The following is a 19592-nucleotide window of genomic DNA, read 5'->3' on the forward strand; positions in this document are numbered from 1 at the left end:
GGGAGATTAGAGCTATCCTTGATTATGGCAGGAAATCCTGAGAATGAAATCTGATAAGTTGAATATACATGAGTTATTATGTGTGTATTTTTAGCACTTTAAAGAGCTACCCAAGGGCTTCCCTGGTGGCGCAGTGGTTGAGAGTCCGCCTGCCGATGCAGGGGACACGGGTTCGTGCCCCGGTCCGGGAAGATCCCACATGCCGCGGAGCGGCTGGGCCCGTGAGCCATGGCCGCTGAGCCTGCGTGTCCGGAGCCTGTGCTCTGCAAAGGGAGAGGCCACAACAGTGAGAGGCCCGCGTATCACAAAAAATAAATAAATAAATAAAAGAGCTACCCAATATACAGGCGTGTCCGTATTTTAAGAAAATCATGTAAACAAAAATCCAGAGTTGTAAGCACAATAATTTAGTATTTCTTTTATTAATAAATGCATCCCCTCTTATTAGAACTTGCTATTCAATTCCTTTAAAAACAAGCACCTTTAAAGCATGATTCAATTCAGAAAATAAAAACATCTATTTTTGAATACCTTTTTTGGAAGGCCATCTATAAGAATCAACCACATTCTGCTCTCACTGACATTTCAACCAGGCTGGGCCATGGAACATTTGCTCAAGGCTAATTGCAACTGTCTAGATCCATAATGAAGCCTTTCCTGGATAACCTTTACGAATTACAGTAAGTCAGGCTCCCCTCTGAGCGACCGGCTATTCAATAAACTTTTCCCTTTGGAGGATAGGTTATTAGAAGTCTATTGTCGCTGCACTGATGATATTCTGTTCTAGACGGAAACCTTTAGTTAAGTGGTGACAGCAAGTAGTGCCCTTTGTGATTTCAGGTTCTTGTCACTGTGGGAAGTGCATTTGTTCTGCTGAAGAATGGTATATTTCGGGAGAATTCTGCGACTGTGATGACAGGGACTGCGACAAACATGATGGTCTCATTTGCACAGGTGCAGTATCAACCTACCCTAACTGTTCTATGTCACAGCTGGCAATAAAGACAGATGATACCCACCGTGTACTGCCGTAGACAGCTGGGCAGGAGAGCGTCCGTGTAATCAAGACCCACTGTTCACAGGAAGTCACCGCAGAAGGGGAGTGGGCATTGGCAGACAAAAGTAACCACGCCCTCAACTCACACATATGCAGTTATATGTTGAAAAGAGAAAATAATCGTCTGGACAACCATTTTACTTTGAGCCTGGTGTAGGGAATGGAGTATTATTTTAAACAGGACCCAGGTACCACTAATTCAAAGACGGTTGATGTATTGGTTGGCTGCAAGGAGTGGGGTGTGTGTGTTGCGGGGATGAGGGAGACTTAGCAGTGTCATAGCTACTGCTCTCCCAAGTTATTGAATCCTGATAATTGGTTATAAAATACATCTGCTTGAACAAGTTACAGGGGAAAGGGAGACACGTTATGTTTGTTCTCCTTGTTTCTAGTTGAAGGTAAAAGATGAATGCTTGTGTATGTCATTAAGCTAGACATTCACTGTCTTGTCCGTCCCTGTGGCACAAGGCTCCTCTTCTAGCTGATTCCTCAGCTTACCTCATTCTATGTCAGGAGACTTTATGGTTTTTAGCATTTATTCATAAGTCAGACATAACTTGCTCTCTACAGGAAAACAAAATTATGACATGGAAGCCACCTGGAGTGACACAGGATGGTCACTATTAGATGATACACAGATGGTAGCATCAAGCAGATGCCATTAATTATGTGAAAAATCACATTTCCCATTGCTGCTAAACAAGATAATGGTAAGATGGCTACAGAACAGAATAAGAAAATCTGCAGAGGATGAATGAAATGGTCTTGATTATGAACTGCTGTGGTTTAGAATAACATATTTTAACTTGGTGACTTTCGATCATGATAATGACTCCCCTGTGTACTTTATTGCAGGGAATGGAATCTGTAGCTGTGGAAACTGTGAATGCTGGGATGGATGGAACGGAAATGCATGTGAAATCTGGCTCGGCACAGAATATCCTTAATAATCCATGGCAGAGAACTGGATTCTTATTTTTCTAGGCCATTAGAACATATAAATGCAGAGGGAACCATATATAATCATCCCTAGGACAGGTCAAACAGACCATTGTATGTTTTTCTATTTCTGAATGCCTCAGTGAAATCTGGGTACCCATTAAAGATGAGTTAAGCAAATTCTGATGTAAATAATGCCAGAAAAATTTTTTTCTACCTTAATTTACATCAGTGGTTCTCAACAAGGGCAACTTTACCACCCAGAAGACATTTGGCAATGTCTACAGACAATTTTCATTGTCCCACTGGGTGGGGTGGGAGGGCGTGCTGTGGGCATCTAGTGGGTGGAGGCCAGGGATGCTGCAAACATCCTCTGGTGCAGGACAATCTCCCACAGCAAAGAATTATCTGACTTCAAGTATCAGTGGTGCCTGAGCTGAGAAACCCTGAGTTACACGGTTGTTAGAAATGCACACCCCTATACAAGAAAGACCATATTGGAGTCTGAGGAGAAGATATATCCTCACATAAATCCATTGACCATATTTTGCCAGTATTTCCTATGGAGACATGAGGTATGTGGTATACAAACACACGTGGGCTAGGGGAGCAGGCAGAAACTACATAACCAGTGCTTTTGAAAAAAAAAAAACTGGTCATTTTAGCCATTAAGTCATTTGTCATTTGTCTAGTCCCACTTTAAATTCACAAAAGGGACTTCCCTGGCGGTCCAGTGGTTAAGTCTTCACCTTCCAATGCAGGGGGTGCAGGTTCAATCCCTGGTCGGGGAGCTAAGATCCCACGTCTCATGGCCAAAAAACAAAACAAAACCAAACAAAAAAAAAACACAAAACATAAAACAGAAGCAATATTGTAACAACTTCAGTAAACACTTTACAAATGGTCCACATCAAAAAAAAAAAAGTTTTAAAAAAATTAAAAATAAACTCACTCCAAAAAAGACTCTTTAAGATTAAGGAAGATATGAAAAATGCAAAATTTGACATTTTTAATAAATGGTGACATAAGTTGCTTATATTCTGTGTATTTGCCTACTGAGGATTAACCCCCAAAATGAATTTTTATTCAGGGGTATCTATTTTCTGTTTCTAGAACATTTTTAAAAACTGGGCAAGGGTTACATATACAAGAAATACGATTTTTTTCACTGTTTACTCCATGGTAACTTGCCTTTTAAAAAGACAACATATAGTTAGATATATGATGGGCCTGAAATACACATTCACTTCTCTTAAAAGATTCTTATTTATAAGGATACACGACTTACTGGAAAAGTAGGGACATGCAAAGAAATCAAGAAGAGATACTATAATAAAAAGTCTCAAAAGCTCAGAGGATTTTTAAAAAATCCAGAAATGGCTGAAATAGAAATTACAAATATTCACTCAATAATAAGAACAAAATGTTTATTTTCTTAATGGTGAAATTCTGCTCTGTATGAAATTCACATTGCTTTATGAAAATGTACAATAATTTGGACTTCCCTTACATATTTACAGTTAAGTCTACTTATACACATTAGTTTAGGCAACCTTTAATTATTTAGAGCTAATAAAAACCCCACTTTTTTTCTAAATGTGATTTATATTTTGTAAAATCCTAGAATAATGTAACAAAATCATTTCCATATTGTTTAAGATGAAAATTTTTGCTTGGAAATTTTACTTGATGTAAATATTCTAGAGTCGTGGCTTGGACTTTTCTAAGTCAAATCACCAAAGGTAAGGAAAATATGTATCTGCTGAGTTACTTAAAAATTTGATATTGAAAATTATTTAAGAGAAAATTTAACTGATGCTGATTTTTATAGTACTAATAGTGTTCTCATACTTGAAGAGATTTATAAAATTGTCATCTCTATCCTGAGATTAAGGAATGCAACCATGTAAATTGTATCTCTATTATTAAGTATGTCAATTGATATATCAGTTTTTATAAAGTGAGGGGACCATAAGGAGTCAAGAAATGATAGATTGTACTCTTTCCTCTCCTCTATCTAAACACTTTAAGCCTCAAACAAATCTGTTATCATTGTTCAGTTGCAATTTTGATGCCTTATGTGATGATGCACAAACATTGGAATTCATTACCTTATCCAGCCATCATAATACAAATGACTTTCAGTTTCCCCTCTTGCAGAACCCTGCTTTCTATAAAGGACCAGATAGTAAATATTTTAGACTGTGGGTCACATACATCTCTATAGAAGATTCTTGTCTGTTCATGTTTAATACTTTAAAATGGAAAAAATAAAAAAACCTCATTCTGAGCTCCTGGGCCATAAGAAACAGATTGCAAGCTGTATTTGGCTTGCAGCTAAGCAGTAGTTTGCCATCCTGCTCTACTGGTACGGCCCTTAGTTTCCTGTCTCATCACGTTACCCTAGGTGTGTCTTATGTTTCTTCTCATTCTCTATATTTGTTATCCCTTCAGCAAGAATGCTGCTCTTTTTATATTTTCATGTAAGAAAAATGTCCTCAGCATTTATGCTCTTTAAGAAGTTTAAATATGGAGAAATTACTTTATTATAAAGTTCAGAATGTGATTTGTCCAAATTTTTTGACAAAATCTATTATAGTCAGCTATATTCTGTGGTTCATTTAGCCATGAATTATTGAACCAAAGCTGAATTATAGCATAAGTCACATGGTACCTAAACTCTAATGAATATTTTTCTTTTAAAACAAATATTTTCTTTTTACCTCTTTCTGTCTGCTATAACAGTTCTTGTGCGTGTTTTTATGTGTGGTTTTGTCTCTAGCAATGAAACATCAATAGATCTATTAAGAAGTGATTTAATTTACATGTTTAAGTTGGAGAAAAATAAACATAGTTACATGTAAAGACATAGATTCTAACCTTCTTAAATGTTATTTTGTACTTTGACTTTTGATTCCATTACTAAGATAAAAACTCCCTCTTCAAATAAAAGGCAGGGCAAGAACAAACTTGTAATAGGTGGAGGGAAAATATGCAAATTTTGTTGGCTTGTTTAAGTTGGTCGGCAGTTATGGTGGGATTAATGTCCACTGGGAAAGATGCGACAAGTTTGCAGATGGTGTTGGCACCAACCCTGCTTGCTTGGCTAACCATCACTGAGGAATTCTTCCATAAAGGACTTTTTAATAAGATTCTACTAATGTCCTAAGATCTAAGAGAATCACTATATCCTGTTGTCTTCCTGGACTCTGAGCTAATCTAGATTCCTACCGCGCATTGGAAGGAATGGCCTCCACGACCTCAAATGCAAACACAACGTGGGAATTAGACCAAATGATAGAGAAAACCAGGTAAAAACAAAAACATAACTCAGTCTTTGTTTGCAGATTCACTATCAAACCTTTGAAACCCTACTGAGTATTCGAGAGAGTCAGCAGGCCCTGTGTGCCACTTTGTAAGCTAAGAGAGCTACACTATGAAATGTATTTCACTCCAAAGTAATGCTCTTCACACCTGGAGTTTGATATGCCTGTGTTTAGCTCAAAAGCTTGCCCTGGGTATAGTCTTGTTCTGAAATAACATTGAAAATAATTTTTAATGATTTTCAATTCCTTCTAAAATGGATTTCTTAGTCAATCTGGTCTCTCCTTCAAATGTTAACTCTCACTCTAATATTAGGGAGAAAACTTTAAATGAAGTGATACATGTCTAACTTAAAAAGAGAGAAGTTTTTTTCTTGTTGTTTTTTAAAAAAGAACCAAATCTGATGTTGGTCATCCTGAAAACAGCAGACTGTTGTAGTGCTTTAGGCATTCATTAAGCAACTGGCCAGGTGTGATAAAGAAACTCTTCTTACTCTCCAAGAGGCAAACAGTTAGACGGACTGCAGCAGTCTTGTGGGCCCATCTTGAAGCCAGCCCTTACCCCAAACACTCAGGGCAAGGGAACATTTAGAGCACGAATCTCTAAATTCTCCAAGATTTGTAATGACATGATGCTCAGTTCCATTTTACTCTTTATATAGGCTGAACCATTTGCATCTCTTCTATAATTTTTCCAAGTAAAGTTGTAGCAAAGTATTTTAGAAAGCAAACTTACAGGAAAATAAAATGATGTCACCTGAAATATCAAAACAATGAACATTCCAGAGCGTTGTTGAGGAATGAATGGAACAGCTACCATAACAAATCAGTAGACATAACCCTCTCACACCAGATATGGATGCAAAAGGAATGTGATATTGGAAAGAGTTGATAAGATCGACATATGTACATGGAGGTACAGAACATGTGGTGTTCTCTAAATACAAATGAATTCCATCAGATTTACTGTACAGAACACCAAAGGTGACAGATTGCACTTACTTAAAACAGCAAACAGTTTTTGAGGGGAGAAAATGGTGGAGTCTTATCCTGGAAAAATAGCAAGAGAGGTATCATCAAAGAGCTAAAATTTTCTTTGGCATGGTAAAGGGGGAAAATGAGTTTACCAAACTTATTTACATGCCATTTCTCTATGTGGGTGATGCAGTGCCATTTCATTACATAAAGTTGTTCAATGTGTTTGAATATGCCGTCATATAAATATTTTATTCAATATGTTGTATTTATGAATACAACAAATGATATTCAACACAGAAACTGTACAATGCAGACAAACTCTTTGTATGTAGATTAATACACACCAATGGTTCTTGATACACAGGTCCTACAACATGCAGTTCATCAGTGCTGTCCTCGTTCCATGCAACAGGTCAGACCAGACACAGAGGAAATGATCTAACTAAATCACAAATAACAAGGACCCCTCTGCGATACGTCTAAACATATATTAGAAGAAAGTATTTTGACATCCATTCATAGGGATAAACGCCCTTATCGATAACTCATGTAAAAAACAAAACAGATACACATTTACTGAAATCTCAGTCACTTACAAAAATAAATCTTGTCATAATTTTAACCAATAAACAAGCTTACAGGGGAAAAAGAAACCAGCAAGTAGGGCTGATTACCAAAAACATAGGTGGGGTTGTTTGATGTGTGTGTGTGTGTGCCTGTGCGCAGTAGGGTAAGTCCATCTAATTGGAATTTCAAGTTGCCACATATTATGGAATATATGTCTTCCCTAAACAATTGGTTAATGAAATTCATCTAATGTATTCTAACTTAGCCTGTTAAAAATAATAAGCTTTAAAATGGTGTAACAAGAAATCAAGAGAGGTCAAAAGAAGCATTTTGTTGTACTTTAGCACTATCGACAATAAATCTACTCAAACGTTTATGCTAACATTTTATTTATTAAAGTGGAATTCAATACGAAAATGAAATAAGCATAAACAGTTAAATTGATAGTAAATCTTTAATCAGCTAAGCAGGCCAAAATTTTTAAATGCTGGGCAAGGGCTGTCATGGAGACTTAGGAAAGCAGTGACAAAATAATTTCCCAGTAAATACAATGCAGATGGGAGAAAATGGCGACTGGGTCATCCTTCCACATGGAAATAATAACAAGAGGCCAGTTCATTGATCCCACGTATAGTTTTCTATAAATGAGGTTCAGTTTGGTCTCAGTTAACTCTTCTGAGGAGAAAACATTGAAATTAAGTATACACAGAGTTAACAAATATATTTCCAAACAGCTTAGTAGCAAACATTTTGAAACTCTTTATATCCAATATTGAACATTTTGCATGGTTTCTTCACTGTGGAGTCAACTATTCATGGACTTTCTTAGTCGTTGTCTTCCCTAAGCTCAGAATTCAGCAGTATTAAATTCCAAAGGAAGTTAAGCAAAATCAAAGAACAGCAAAAAAAAAAAAAGATGGACCGAAAACCTGATGTTTGAACATGTTGGTTTGTCTTTAGTTTTAATCTAGAATAATTCAACAGACTGCATTCTGAGATCATGGCAAGGCACCTCTAACTCAGCCATTGGGCCACAGGGGCCTGAGAAGCTGAGTCAGAGGTATGGACTGGTGAATTACACAGTACCTGACTCAGCATGCTGAGCTAAAAAAAATATTTTTTTCCTAATATGTCCAGTTTAAAAACTTGTTAAACACCAAAAATATTAAAGTCTAATTTATAACTAACGTTTGCATTGCTGCTGCAGAAAAGAACACAACAGCCGCCTTGCCCATGCTCTGCTGAGTATGAGTGGAATGCAGCCCAAACCAGGGATGGCATTAAGTTTGGTTCATTAAAAACAGGAAGGATTCTATCTGAAATGGATTTAGGTAGCGCAATTCTTGTAGGTTGTAATTATTGATTTTTTTTCCTTTTTTCCAAATAATGAGGATTCATAGATGAAAATGAACCTTAATCAGGCCTACAAGGCCTACAGAGTTCTTTGGACCCACTTTCTCAAAAACCAGTGGGTCTTGCTCGCTGGGCAAGGCAAATGTTACCATTACCAGTAAGCTTGTGATATGTATAAAACACACACACACACAAAGAAACTAAGGGGGATGTCAAACCCAGATCATAGAGCGCTTCCCATGACTGCGTTTGACCCCATTTCTCAGCCCGGCCACGCGGCCTTGGGAGCACAGTATCTGCTACTGGACAGAGCATATATGTGTGTTTCATCAGTAGTGTGAGCCAGAGACAACACTCTTAATCGTTATAGATGCAATGTGTCATAATAGGTTTAGAAGGCTTTCTGTTTCCCTGATCGCTCTCCAAACTAAGCCAACCGCTACAAGTTACGATTGAGAGGAACACAATCCCTGCAAAAGGTCACAGACAGTGGAGCCAGCAGCCCTGTAAAAACGGGAAGAAGAGAACTCCATAATAGCACAGGTTTACAGCATCTAACTAGAAATTACTCAAGAGTATCTGTGTGCTACAAAATCGAACTTAAACACATGGAATTCGCCGAAACGGGACTCAAAAAGGAATATGGGGAGCTGTCAGCAGGCAAGGTATCGAGTGGACTTGTGAAGTAGGTCATTCACGTGAAGTGTCACAGTCACAGAAAAGATATTAAAAAGGCATTCCATATCTGGTAGGGCATTCCATGGTCTGAGTTGAGCTGGTTATCCAGGTGTCTTCTTGTTGTGAGGGCACAACACGTTGAGATTTATCCACTTGCGACCAAGAAGTTCGAGCCAGCGGGGAGCAAGCGTCTGCTTACTGCCAGCTGCTCCTGGGCCCCGGAACAGGAGGCTGTGGCCAGGATAAATCACTCAACGGTGCTCAGGGCGAGTCAGTCACAACACCTGTGAGGATCTGGCTATGTCGTCTTACTTTTGTTGACTGGTTTGCCTCCATTCATGATTGCAGACGCGCTTGTGCTTTTACTCGGCGTCACCCCGGCTTTTGGGACCGTTTCTCCGACGTCATGCAAAGATGGTTCTCGGTACATGGCAACTAGTGACGGGGAGGGCAGGAGGAAAAGGAGATGTTACCTGGTTAGCTTCACACACAGACCTCAGCCGTTGGCCCAGTCCCGTTTTCCCTGAAGTCAAGTAACCCCATCAAGAGGGAATTCCTGTTTTAAAGCAGTAAAATCCGGCCCCCAAACAGAAAATATTACTTCCTTTGCATTTTCTGGTTTGTGTATCCAAAATACGCACCTGGGGGCACGTGCATGTTTGTCTAGGAGAGAAGGTTTAAATGGGGGATGTGGCCACACACACACACACACCCCCCACAGGGACTATGTGAGAACGGCAAGCCTTTAACCTAATTCTCTTTGTTCAGCGAGAAAAAGACTTTCCTTCCACTGCACGCTGTCAACACGTGGAACTCATTCTCACTCATCTTTTCCATTCTAGGTATTTACACCCCAGGTCATTAAATAATTTTTCTCTCAAGTGCTTCAAAGGCAATATAATCACACTACTCTCAGCTTCAAAGCCATAAAAGCAATACAGACAACTCCCTTTCCTTAAGCCAGGGTCTTCCAGAGATCATTGTTTAGATTTCCTCTCCCGAAATCATGCAAAGAGACCCTTAAATAATTGAAGACAAGTGTGGGGTGTTTTATATTTTTTATGCCTCATTTTCAGGTATAATCATGAAAATCTGTCATTGATGTCATATAAGGCAGAAGTACAGAATGGCAAGAGGGCAAGTGGGAATGACGTCTGAGGAAGCTCTGGGGAATTGATCTGGTGATATCATTAATCACAATAGTTCATGTGGCTTTTCTGCAAGTGATTCCAGGGAATCCTGGGAAAGGAGATTTCAGGGTGACTGATGCTTGGGGAACACTGAGTTAAAATCATCTGCCATCAGAAAGACAAGCGAATTAGAGCTGCCCAACCTGCTTTTTAGGGTTTTGAAAGCCTATATTTTACGAAGAGAACTTAAGCTTTGTTAGGAGGAACCACTATATGCATTCTACATGTTCAAGGTGGTAGGGTTTCACCTTTTGCAAATGCAGCGTGAGACCTTTCAGCAGCACACAGACTTGAAAGCACATGCGTATCAGACCTATCATAAAGGACTTAGCAAGTGAAGAGGATTAAGAGATTAATCCATATCCTTGACAAACTTTCCAGTCCCTCACTCCCACCAGGCGTTTAGTTAGGCGACAGCAGCATCAGAGTGCTAATCTTGATCGTCTACGCAGTGAAGCTGTGTAAGAAATATGAAGGCCCCAGAGCACCAATAATTCATCAAGAATCTAATTTGCCCTAAGAATTCCAATGATACAATTTACATCCTGTACGGGTTTTGAAAGTTTGAAATTCATTTTCCTTATCAATTACACTATATGATAACCTGTCTTTATAATACCGCCTTGTCTTTAGAGTACTTCTGTCTGCTAGTTGTTTGAAAATTCTATTTCTCTCTTCTTCATGTATACATAAACACACAACAAACACATATACACACAACAGTTCAGTGTATTAATAAAATGCAGAGTGATATTACTACCCCATATCTTTAGGGTCTCAGATATTTCCTGCTGGATATACTAAATAGCTGGTTTCCAGATTTTGCCTGATTTTTGTAGAGTTGCTACGGACTTAGTTTTTAAATTTTTTTCACTCGCATTTGAATATCTGACGGTCTCAAAGTTCACTTGAAGTGGTAAAGCCAAATCATGGATACGTTATTTTGGAAGAACAGAGAAACCCTCTAATTTCTTATTTTTATTCTCATTTTCCTTATGATCTGTCGTAGAATGAGAATAAGTCACTCATATTTCAGACTGGAATAATTTTTCCTTTCCTAGATAGGCCCTGGTGGCTAATTGTTTGCGTTTCAATGACTCGTTGTAGAGGCAAATTTAGTTAAGAGTGATATAGTCAATATCACTGACATTATAAAGATGGTATTAACCAACAAGACTGGTTTTCCAAACCTAGGCAAACTGAAAGCTGAATTATATATCCACAGATAATTAACTTCCAATATTTCAAATTATCTTATTCCTATAAAGACAATATGGATTATAAAACCAATATGCGTTTCTCTTGATGGCTAATGCTTTCCTGTAGGAATAAGAAACAAAAAGAAAAATCGAACCGTGTAAGCTGGCTTCAAACGTTTACTTAGTTATTGCAGGTCTGATTTTCTGCAAAAGGTAAACAAAAGCATTTGAATAGAAAAACACTTTTGAAAAGCCTCAATATCAATTTCTTTTAGTAGTTCCTAAACAAATGTTACACAGATAAAATTCCGGTAGAATCCTTAATGAGAAATGTGCAGATGTTTCTGATTAATTACAATTTTGTAGCCTCCTCTCCAGAAATCCAATCAAAGTAAATCTGAAGGCTTCATTGCTTACAGCTGAGTGTAAAAGCAGGTCAAGCCACATTTGAATTTACTAAACAATTATGCAGCTTGGAAGGGAGATATCTAATATCAACAAGTTCTTTAAAGGCCAACTTATTAACTCTTTATATTTCCTGTAATTATACTAATTCACAAATACGTGGTTACTTTCAGCTAGATAATAGCAAAATGGGCAAATACTCAAACATTCCATAATACGCAAAACTTAGTTTTTCTAGTATACCTACTGTCATAGTCACAGCTTTATAATGTCATTGCAGATTTTAAATTTAAATTAAAATTATTTAGGGGCTAGAGAGGTTGGGGTAGTGAGGATCTGAGACATGAGAAATGAGTATGGACACATTTAAATTAATGGAATATATGCGTATGTGTATATATATATATATATACACATAATATACACACATATACATATAACACACATATACATATATACAGTAAAGTGTACAAATCTTAGATGCACAGCTTATGAAGACACCCGTGAATCACCACTGAGATCAAGATAACATTTCCAGCGTTCCATGAGGGCTCCTTGTGGCCATGGTAGAGTCATCAGTGTGAAAGATAAATGTGTGATAAATCTGATAAGGATAAAACACCCATAACACTCACCTTCCAATGGCTTGGGTAGAAAATGAGCTGCTGCCTTGGTTTTCTTTACTCTGTTTCCTTTCATAACTTGCCCTTCCTTGTTCAATCCCAAAAACCAGGCTCTACCAGATTCCTGTTGTCTGTACAGCATCGATGAGTAGATTACATAATAGTTTTCAAAAACAGATTCTTTAAACTTGCATTCAGGGGTAAAAAGTTCCTGTTGAGAGAAAAGGAAGAAATGAAAGTTAGAGGAAGGAATGGGAGCTTCCTCATGCTTCCTCTTCCTTCTTCCATAAACTTGCCCACAATGGCCAACGAGTCAGCCCTTGGGCAGGGATGGCCAGATGTACCTCTTCCTGCAGGTATTAATTGTCCATATACATTTATCAACATACAGTGAATAGAGAAGAAGTTGCTACTTTCGGGAATATACACACACACACACACACACATATACATGTATGTGTGTGTGTGTGTGTGTTTGTGTGTGTGTGTATAGGCAAAAGTATGGATGTCCTTTAATTAGAAATTAGAATACAGGAGCAAACTCAAAATAATTTCAGTTTAACAGAATACAATTCAACCAGAGTATAAACAGAAACAACAGGATAAAGTAGCATCCTGTACTCACAACAAACTAAACAAAATAAAATATACGTGTAAGGTATAGCCTACTTTCAATATTTCCATAGGAGTAATTACATGATACCCTGTTGCCAGTTGTTCACTAGGTCACTGATATTACAGGGTGATACATTTTACCTACAAAGAGACAAGCTGACACCTCAAACTAAGTCCCTGACAATCAGCTGGCATACAAACTAGCCCCTGGAGCAGAGGCCAGGTGTCATGTTAGCTGGTCGCAGTGACAGGAGCTCAAAATCACGACCTAATCCATGGTTCAGAGTCCCCCTGGAACTCTTGAAGAGAATCATCAACAGCTGCCCTGAGTAAAATTTTTGGAGGGCTTCCCTGGTGGCACAGTGGTTAAGAATCCACCTGCCAATGCAAGGGACGCGGGTTTGATCCCTGGTCCGGGAAGATCCCACATGCTGCGGAGCAACAAAGCCCGTGTGCTACAACTACTGAGCCTGTGCTCTAGAGCCTGTGAGCCACAACTACTGAGCCCACGTGCCACAACTACTGAAGCCCACGCGCCTACAGCCCGTGCTCCACAACAAGAGAAGCCACCGCAACGAGAAGCCGGAACACCACAACAAAGAGAAGACCCCACTCGCTGCAACTAGAGAAAGCCCGAGCGCAGCAACGAAGACCCAACGCAGCCAAAAAAAAAAGAAATTTTGGAACGAGTACAATGAGTTAACGACTCTCAAAGCCATTATCTACACTGATTGATGAATAACACAAAGCTTGCTACCTTATGGTTATCATTAATAACACAAATATTCATAGATGAGTTTTACATACTTCTAAAATTTAACCTACAAAGGCATTTCAGATAGACCTTTGTGAAAAATAATTTTAAAATTCAGCCTTCCTAGTTACAGACCATGGAAGTCACTTAACTAGTTTTTGTGGCTATTTTAAATAGGCTCAACACTGTGCTCGTCCATGTTTATGAAATACAGAGGCAAAACAGAACTTTATTGTCATTATCTTTTTAAAAATATCAGGTAGTTAATTTTTTTTTCACCTTAATAGATTTTTATGACTACAAAAAATAGTAACTTTTGTTTTTCTTTTAAAAAAGTTATTTTCTATACACATTCTGAAAAACATATCCTTTAGGGTCTAAAAATATAAAACCTTTAAGAGTTAAAGTTATGCTAGCCATAATAAGGAATGTGACATTATTGTCTGTAGAAATGTTCTTTCAGTATTTCCCATGAGAGTGTTAACTGCAGGATGCAATTTATTGAGAGTGCCCCATAACTTTAATTCACTGAAAGTTAAATGTTTTCCAAGGGGAACAGGTTTTGTTAATGGCAGGTGCTTTTTATGACAAAGATGATAGTTCCAGTTATTAATTTGATGAGATTAAAACAGCCAGAAGACAGGTTTAGCCCCCTCCCAAAGGAATTTATGTAGACCTTCATTTCTTCGAGATGATGCTACCTCAGGTTTGAATTAGATACCATCCAAATAAATATTCCGGTCTTCCGCAAAGTTTTATTTCTCCAAATATCCTCCTATTAGTTCTCTGACTAATAAATGATAGTCTCGGTGAGTCAGTCTCCAGGCCCTACTTCAGAGGAAAGACTGATAAAAGGGTCTGTGTTCATACATTTGTGGTGAGGAAAATAAAATGGAATGCTCTAAGACTCATAAATATAAGATATTGGTTGAGCGTGTACCTTCTAGGACAAACAGATTAGACTTTGGCACGTCCTTTGTCTTTTTATTGAGACAAGCCAAGGCAGCTAAGCATATTATTGATTAATACTAGTTAAAACCGGTCTTAGTATCAGCTGGGAGTGGGTATGGTAAAGGCTGACCCAGTACGTCACTCAGTGGGGAGAGGAGCTGGCACCTGCTGACTAAGATATCAGGTCTCTGCCCAGAGCCTTACCTTATTAAGAGGACCACTGAAGACTGACCTTAATCTCGAGACAGGAAGGCCTCCAGCTTTGGAAATGCAGGTCCATAGGGTGATCAACCCTTCCTTATAATCAACGGATCCCCCCTGCCGTAATGTACGAAACATGGAGGATGCTGCCTGCCTTACCATCAGCGATTAGAAGTGTATTGTCTCTACTCTAAATTGACTAAGTTGAATATGAATGAGAATGAAGACCCTTGATGTGGAAGAAGTCGTTAGGTATGTCTCTGTCACTAAGTCTTTTTAAATCAAATGTTTGCATCTTAAGACTCCAAGCAAGTCAATAACACATCCCCTTTCTACAAGCTGTGCCAGTAACTTCAGAGGGAGGTGATTCTGTCTTCCACAGTGAGAGCCACTGCCTTCAGGTGATTGTGATGGTGGAGACTGGCTGGTACTTTTTCACCCTTCTTTATTCTTGGTTAAATAATTAATGTGCATACACATACTTACATGCATACACACTACATTCAAAGTTACTATTGTCTAATGCTTTTTGCTAGACTTCTCTAGACATTTCAAGAATACAATCTGCTCATGAAATATTGGAGTTCAAAATAATCCCATCATTCTCATGAGAACTGGTAGGACTAATGGAAGTTGAGATTGGTTACTACTTATTTGCTGTCATAAGGGACAAATAGACTTTCAATCTGCAAATGGCAGACAGGGTGACTATGAATGTCATCTGTGGAAACAGACCTCCTGGGGTCAACCCTGACCCCACTCCTTCCTGGCTGTGAGTCCTTGGGAAAATGACTTAATCCCTGGGCTTCAGTTTCCTCATCTCTAAAATGGGAACAAAAATCATAGGATAATATGGTGGTTGGGAGAATTGAGTGAATCAATACGCGTTACATATTTAGAAGAGGACCTGGCATATAGTAAGCACTCAATATTTATTCTAAAAAGGCTTTCCATTATTTATAGTCAAAAATAACCCTGTATCAGTTATTTCAATTCTATCAACAATTCTGCAAACCAGTTTAGTTAAATGATTAGTCAGTGAGAACAATTTTGTATGAACTGTTGGGCTCAGCCTCAGATGTACCAAAATGAACATATACAAAATGAACAGGATTCTTCCTGGAAGAATTTTATTAAAATTTTTGTGCTTAAAAATGCTAGTACAGTGCAGTATTTGCTGTGGTAAACTTACCTTCCTAGAGGGACTATACGTGGGGTAAATGGTACTGTGAAGGACAAGATGTGGGTAATGCCACGATACATTTGGAAAACTATCATTAGTCCATTACTGGGACTCTGTGAGGACCGAAGTGCAGAATGATGTGCTAGGTTACAGAAATGTAATAAAGGGTCTTGGGCACTCTGATAAACAGGTTAGACTTCTTATTATAAGCAAGAGGTAGATATGCAGAGTTCTTGAATAAGCAAGGGAATGATAATATAGTCTGATTAGTGTTTTATATTCTGTTGTCTTTGTGGAGGATGGTTTGAGAAGTTAGTAACACTTATTATATACTGATGTGTTGAAGCCCAATCTCCTGCAAAATGGACTTGAAAACTGTTTGTAGGACATGTGCAGTTGTGTATTCATGTTAGTAATTAGTATTAATTTAATAATCAAGGGCGCATAAAATAAGGAGAGAAATACCACCAGAATTATGACACATTATTAAACTGAGTTCTGAACTTCCTGGTAGCTGAGACAAAAAGAGAAAGGCTTTATGTAATACAAATTATTAAAGAGAGAAAATCTTTTCTTTTTCTTGGCACTAACTTCTACAAGGTATTTCCTTGCAAGGAAAATGTGACTTTGACCAAATAAAGAAAACATAACACACATAACCCAAGCAAAAATGCTCTTGATAATAACTGTACAATTGATAGAGTCATAGTTTTGTGTTTGAATTCTACAATATGCTTTAGAGGGATAGATGAAGTGAATAGTCCCATAGGTAGGATTGGAAAAATTGTAATTGATGGGCTTCCCTGGTGGCGCAGTAGTTGAGAGTCCGCCTGCCAATGCAGGGGACGCGGGTTTGTGCCCCGGTCCGGGAAGATCCCACATGTCGCGGAGCGGCTGGGCCCGTGAGCCATGGCCGCTGAGCCTGCGCGTCCGGAACCTGTGCTCCACAACGGGAGAGGCCACAACAGTGAGAGGCCCGCGTACCGCAAAAAAAAAAAAAAAAAAAAAAAAAAAAAGTAATTGATGAGGTCCCCAGAGATCAGCTTTGTGGCTGGAGCCACAAACTCAAATGCCTATACTGACCAGGCAGATACGAGAGTGAAGCAGGCTGGCGGCATCAGAGCACCTAGCCTCTATGATCAGGCCCCCCAAGATGGCTGCTTTCCTGCTCTCAGGACATTCCCCCCTGGACCAGGGCCTGCTTCACCTACACCCTACTCACCTGATTGACCTTCCTACGTACTTGCCCCTGTCCCAGCTAGTGACTGTTCTAATCTTTAGATCAAAACATCTCCGCCCTGATAGCTTATCAAAGGGGCAGGGAGAGGCATGCCCCTCTGCTAGTTTCCCTGGTAACAGATGAGCCAACCGAATGTCAATTCCCCCTATAACTGGTAACCTCCCCCTCCCCCCAGGGGGCAAAGACTGCTGCCCTTCCTGCCTGCCATTTGCCAAACACCGTGGGGTTTGGCTCCAGGATCTTGCTTCAGAGGTGTAAGATTCCCCCTGTCCATTAAACCATTGATTTCTCTATCACTGACTCCCGGGCTGTTTCCTAGGTCTAGAAGCTGAGCAAGTACAGGGCTTGCAGGCCTGCAGGCTGCAGCCCAACACAGCACCATGTGAGGATAAATGCCCCTTACTCAGGCTCAGAGCTGAGGGGATGGACAGAATGGCAGAAAGGGTGACGGTTCTCATGGGAAAATAAAAACCTTAGATCTGCAAAATTTCTGCCTGGTTTTTCAAAGGAAGTAAAAAATCCAGATTTCTGGATAAAAATCTCCTTTGTATGGTGGCGGCTATTTCTTTGTTCTTGTTTTTCAGTGTAGCACAGACCAATGGTCTGAGGTGGACCCCTGAGCACCCAGTGTGAGACCTCCAATGTAGAGTGGCAAGAAAAGTACTAAAGAAAGAAGGAACCCCAGGTGGCTTACCAACGCAGCCCTAACCTAACTGATGGTATTTATCTATTTGAGTCATACCACGACTGTGCCAGTGAAACATTCTAAAACTGGCAGTGGTAATATGAGAAGACTTATTTAAATTTAAGCTCAAATATAAACTCTTTGAAACTGCCAAAATGAAATAGATAAGGAGCTTGATGTGTCTTTTTCTCTTCTTGCCCAGCCTATACTTAGAACCACCAACACCATCACAACAGAAATCAACAGCAGTTGAGTTCCAGCAGAAGCTTAAATATTAGTTTGTAACTTTGCCAAACTAAATCATCAAATAACAGAATAGAAAAACACAACAATTAAACAAAAATTTCATATCTCCTTTTATGTTGTGGTTGTTTTGAAATGAAAGGACCATCTGTGGTGTACTTATTATCTTAACAGTAGCAGCAGAATTCCTCTTCTGAGGGAAATGTCTTTGTTTAAGAAAATACTGTGATGGGCCATTTGCATGCACCAAGCAGGGCTTCTCAGTTTAGGATGAGAGGAGGGGGTGGAGAGAATAGAGGACCCATGTTCCATAATTTGTAACCAATAAATAAGCCATAAACCCAGATAATTCGGCATAATCATAACCTAATAGCTAACAGTGACCTTGAGAATCGAACCCAGTGGTCGGCAAACTACAATCCATGGCCAAATTCATGCTACAAAGTGCAGAGGAGAGTTGTTGAGATTGTATGACCTGCAAAAACTGTGGTATTGACTGTATGGTCCTTTGCTAAAAAATTTTGTCAACTGTGATCTAAGGTTGTTAATCTAGTTTCAAATATTCCCAAATTAAGCTTGGATTGCACTTATGTTCATGTATACAAATGCATACAATTTGAATCAGCATTTTCATCAGAGTTTCATCCCTGGAAAAGCCTTTATGGTGTGTTATGAGCCTGGGCTTTCCTGTAAAAGTAGTTAGCTACGTAGTAGTCCACAAATTCCATTTAGTTGCTACATCTCTTTTGTTTTTATCTACAACTACATGAAAATTATGTTTGGTTAATATCTACAGGTTTGCCTAGTAAACCTGTAAACCAGCACCACCACCGTTTCGAAGGGAAAACATAAAAAGAAGCATTCCAGACAAATTTATATTCTAACTATGAGTCTGCCACAACTGGGACCCAGTGCAGCCAAAGCAAACAAACAAATAAATATTTAAAAAAATAAAATAAAATTAATTATATCCTTTAATGATACTGTTCTGACACTACCCAGTTTTTTAAAAAAGAAGTACAGAACACTCTTAAGATTACATATAAAGGGAAGAATATTCTGACCTTTTGAAAGATTTTATAGTCATGAATTTTGAAACAAAAAATAATTTGTAGTTAACGCTCAAACGTAGAAAATTTAGTTGACTAATGCATTTTATTTATCTGAAATTCTACATAATCAAATGTGTACAGTATCAGGCTGTGACTAATGCCCACAGGAAGAAAAAAAGTATAATGTTTTACATGTTTAAGAGGCAGCTTTTATTTGATTATAGGACCCAGTGATTTTGAGTATATTCCCACCAACAAAACAGTCTCCACAAGTCCCTGTATTTATAGGACCAGAAGCTGTTACTTAGTTTCTGGGGAAACAAAATTGTAAATGAAGGCTTTGTTTCGCCAGTAAA

At 38.7% G+C, this 19592-nt stretch overlaps 2 protein-coding genes across 3 annotated transcripts in view; one reads left to right on the forward strand and one right to left on the reverse strand.

Annotated features, from left to right (window-relative positions):
* ITGBL1 (integrin subunit beta like 1) overlaps positions 1 to 2294 on the forward strand; it is a 119076-nt gene extending 116782 nt beyond the window's left edge. Inside the window, exons 8-9 of the mRNA XM_059995485.1 lie at positions 841 to 954; positions 1913 to 2294. Coding sequence (XP_059851468.1) covers positions 841 to 954; positions 1913 to 2004 — 206 coding nt within the window. The 3' untranslated portion in view covers positions 2005 to 2294. The remainder of the gene's footprint in view (positions 1 to 840; positions 955 to 1912) is intronic.
* A 4043-nt stretch (positions 2295 to 6337) lies between these two features.
* FGF14 (fibroblast growth factor 14) overlaps positions 6338 to 19592 on the reverse strand; it is a 615927-nt gene continuing 602672 nt past the window's right edge. For both annotated transcript variants that reach the window (XM_059995780.1, XM_059995781.1), the window contains exons 4-5: positions 12325 to 12523; positions 6338 to 9330 (exon numbers count right to left, since the gene is read on the reverse strand). In XM_059995780.1, the coding sequence (XP_059851763.1) occupies positions 9194 to 9330; positions 12325 to 12523 (336 nt within the window). In that variant the 3' untranslated portion in view covers positions 6338 to 9193. The remainder of the gene's footprint in view (positions 9331 to 12324; positions 12524 to 19592) is intronic.

This window comes from Delphinus delphis, chromosome 18 (genome assembly GCF_949987515.2).
Source record: "Delphinus delphis chromosome 18, mDelDel1.2, whole genome shotgun sequence".
In the NCBI taxonomy this organism is placed as follows: Eukaryota; Metazoa; Chordata; class Mammalia; order Artiodactyla; family Delphinidae; genus Delphinus; species Delphinus delphis.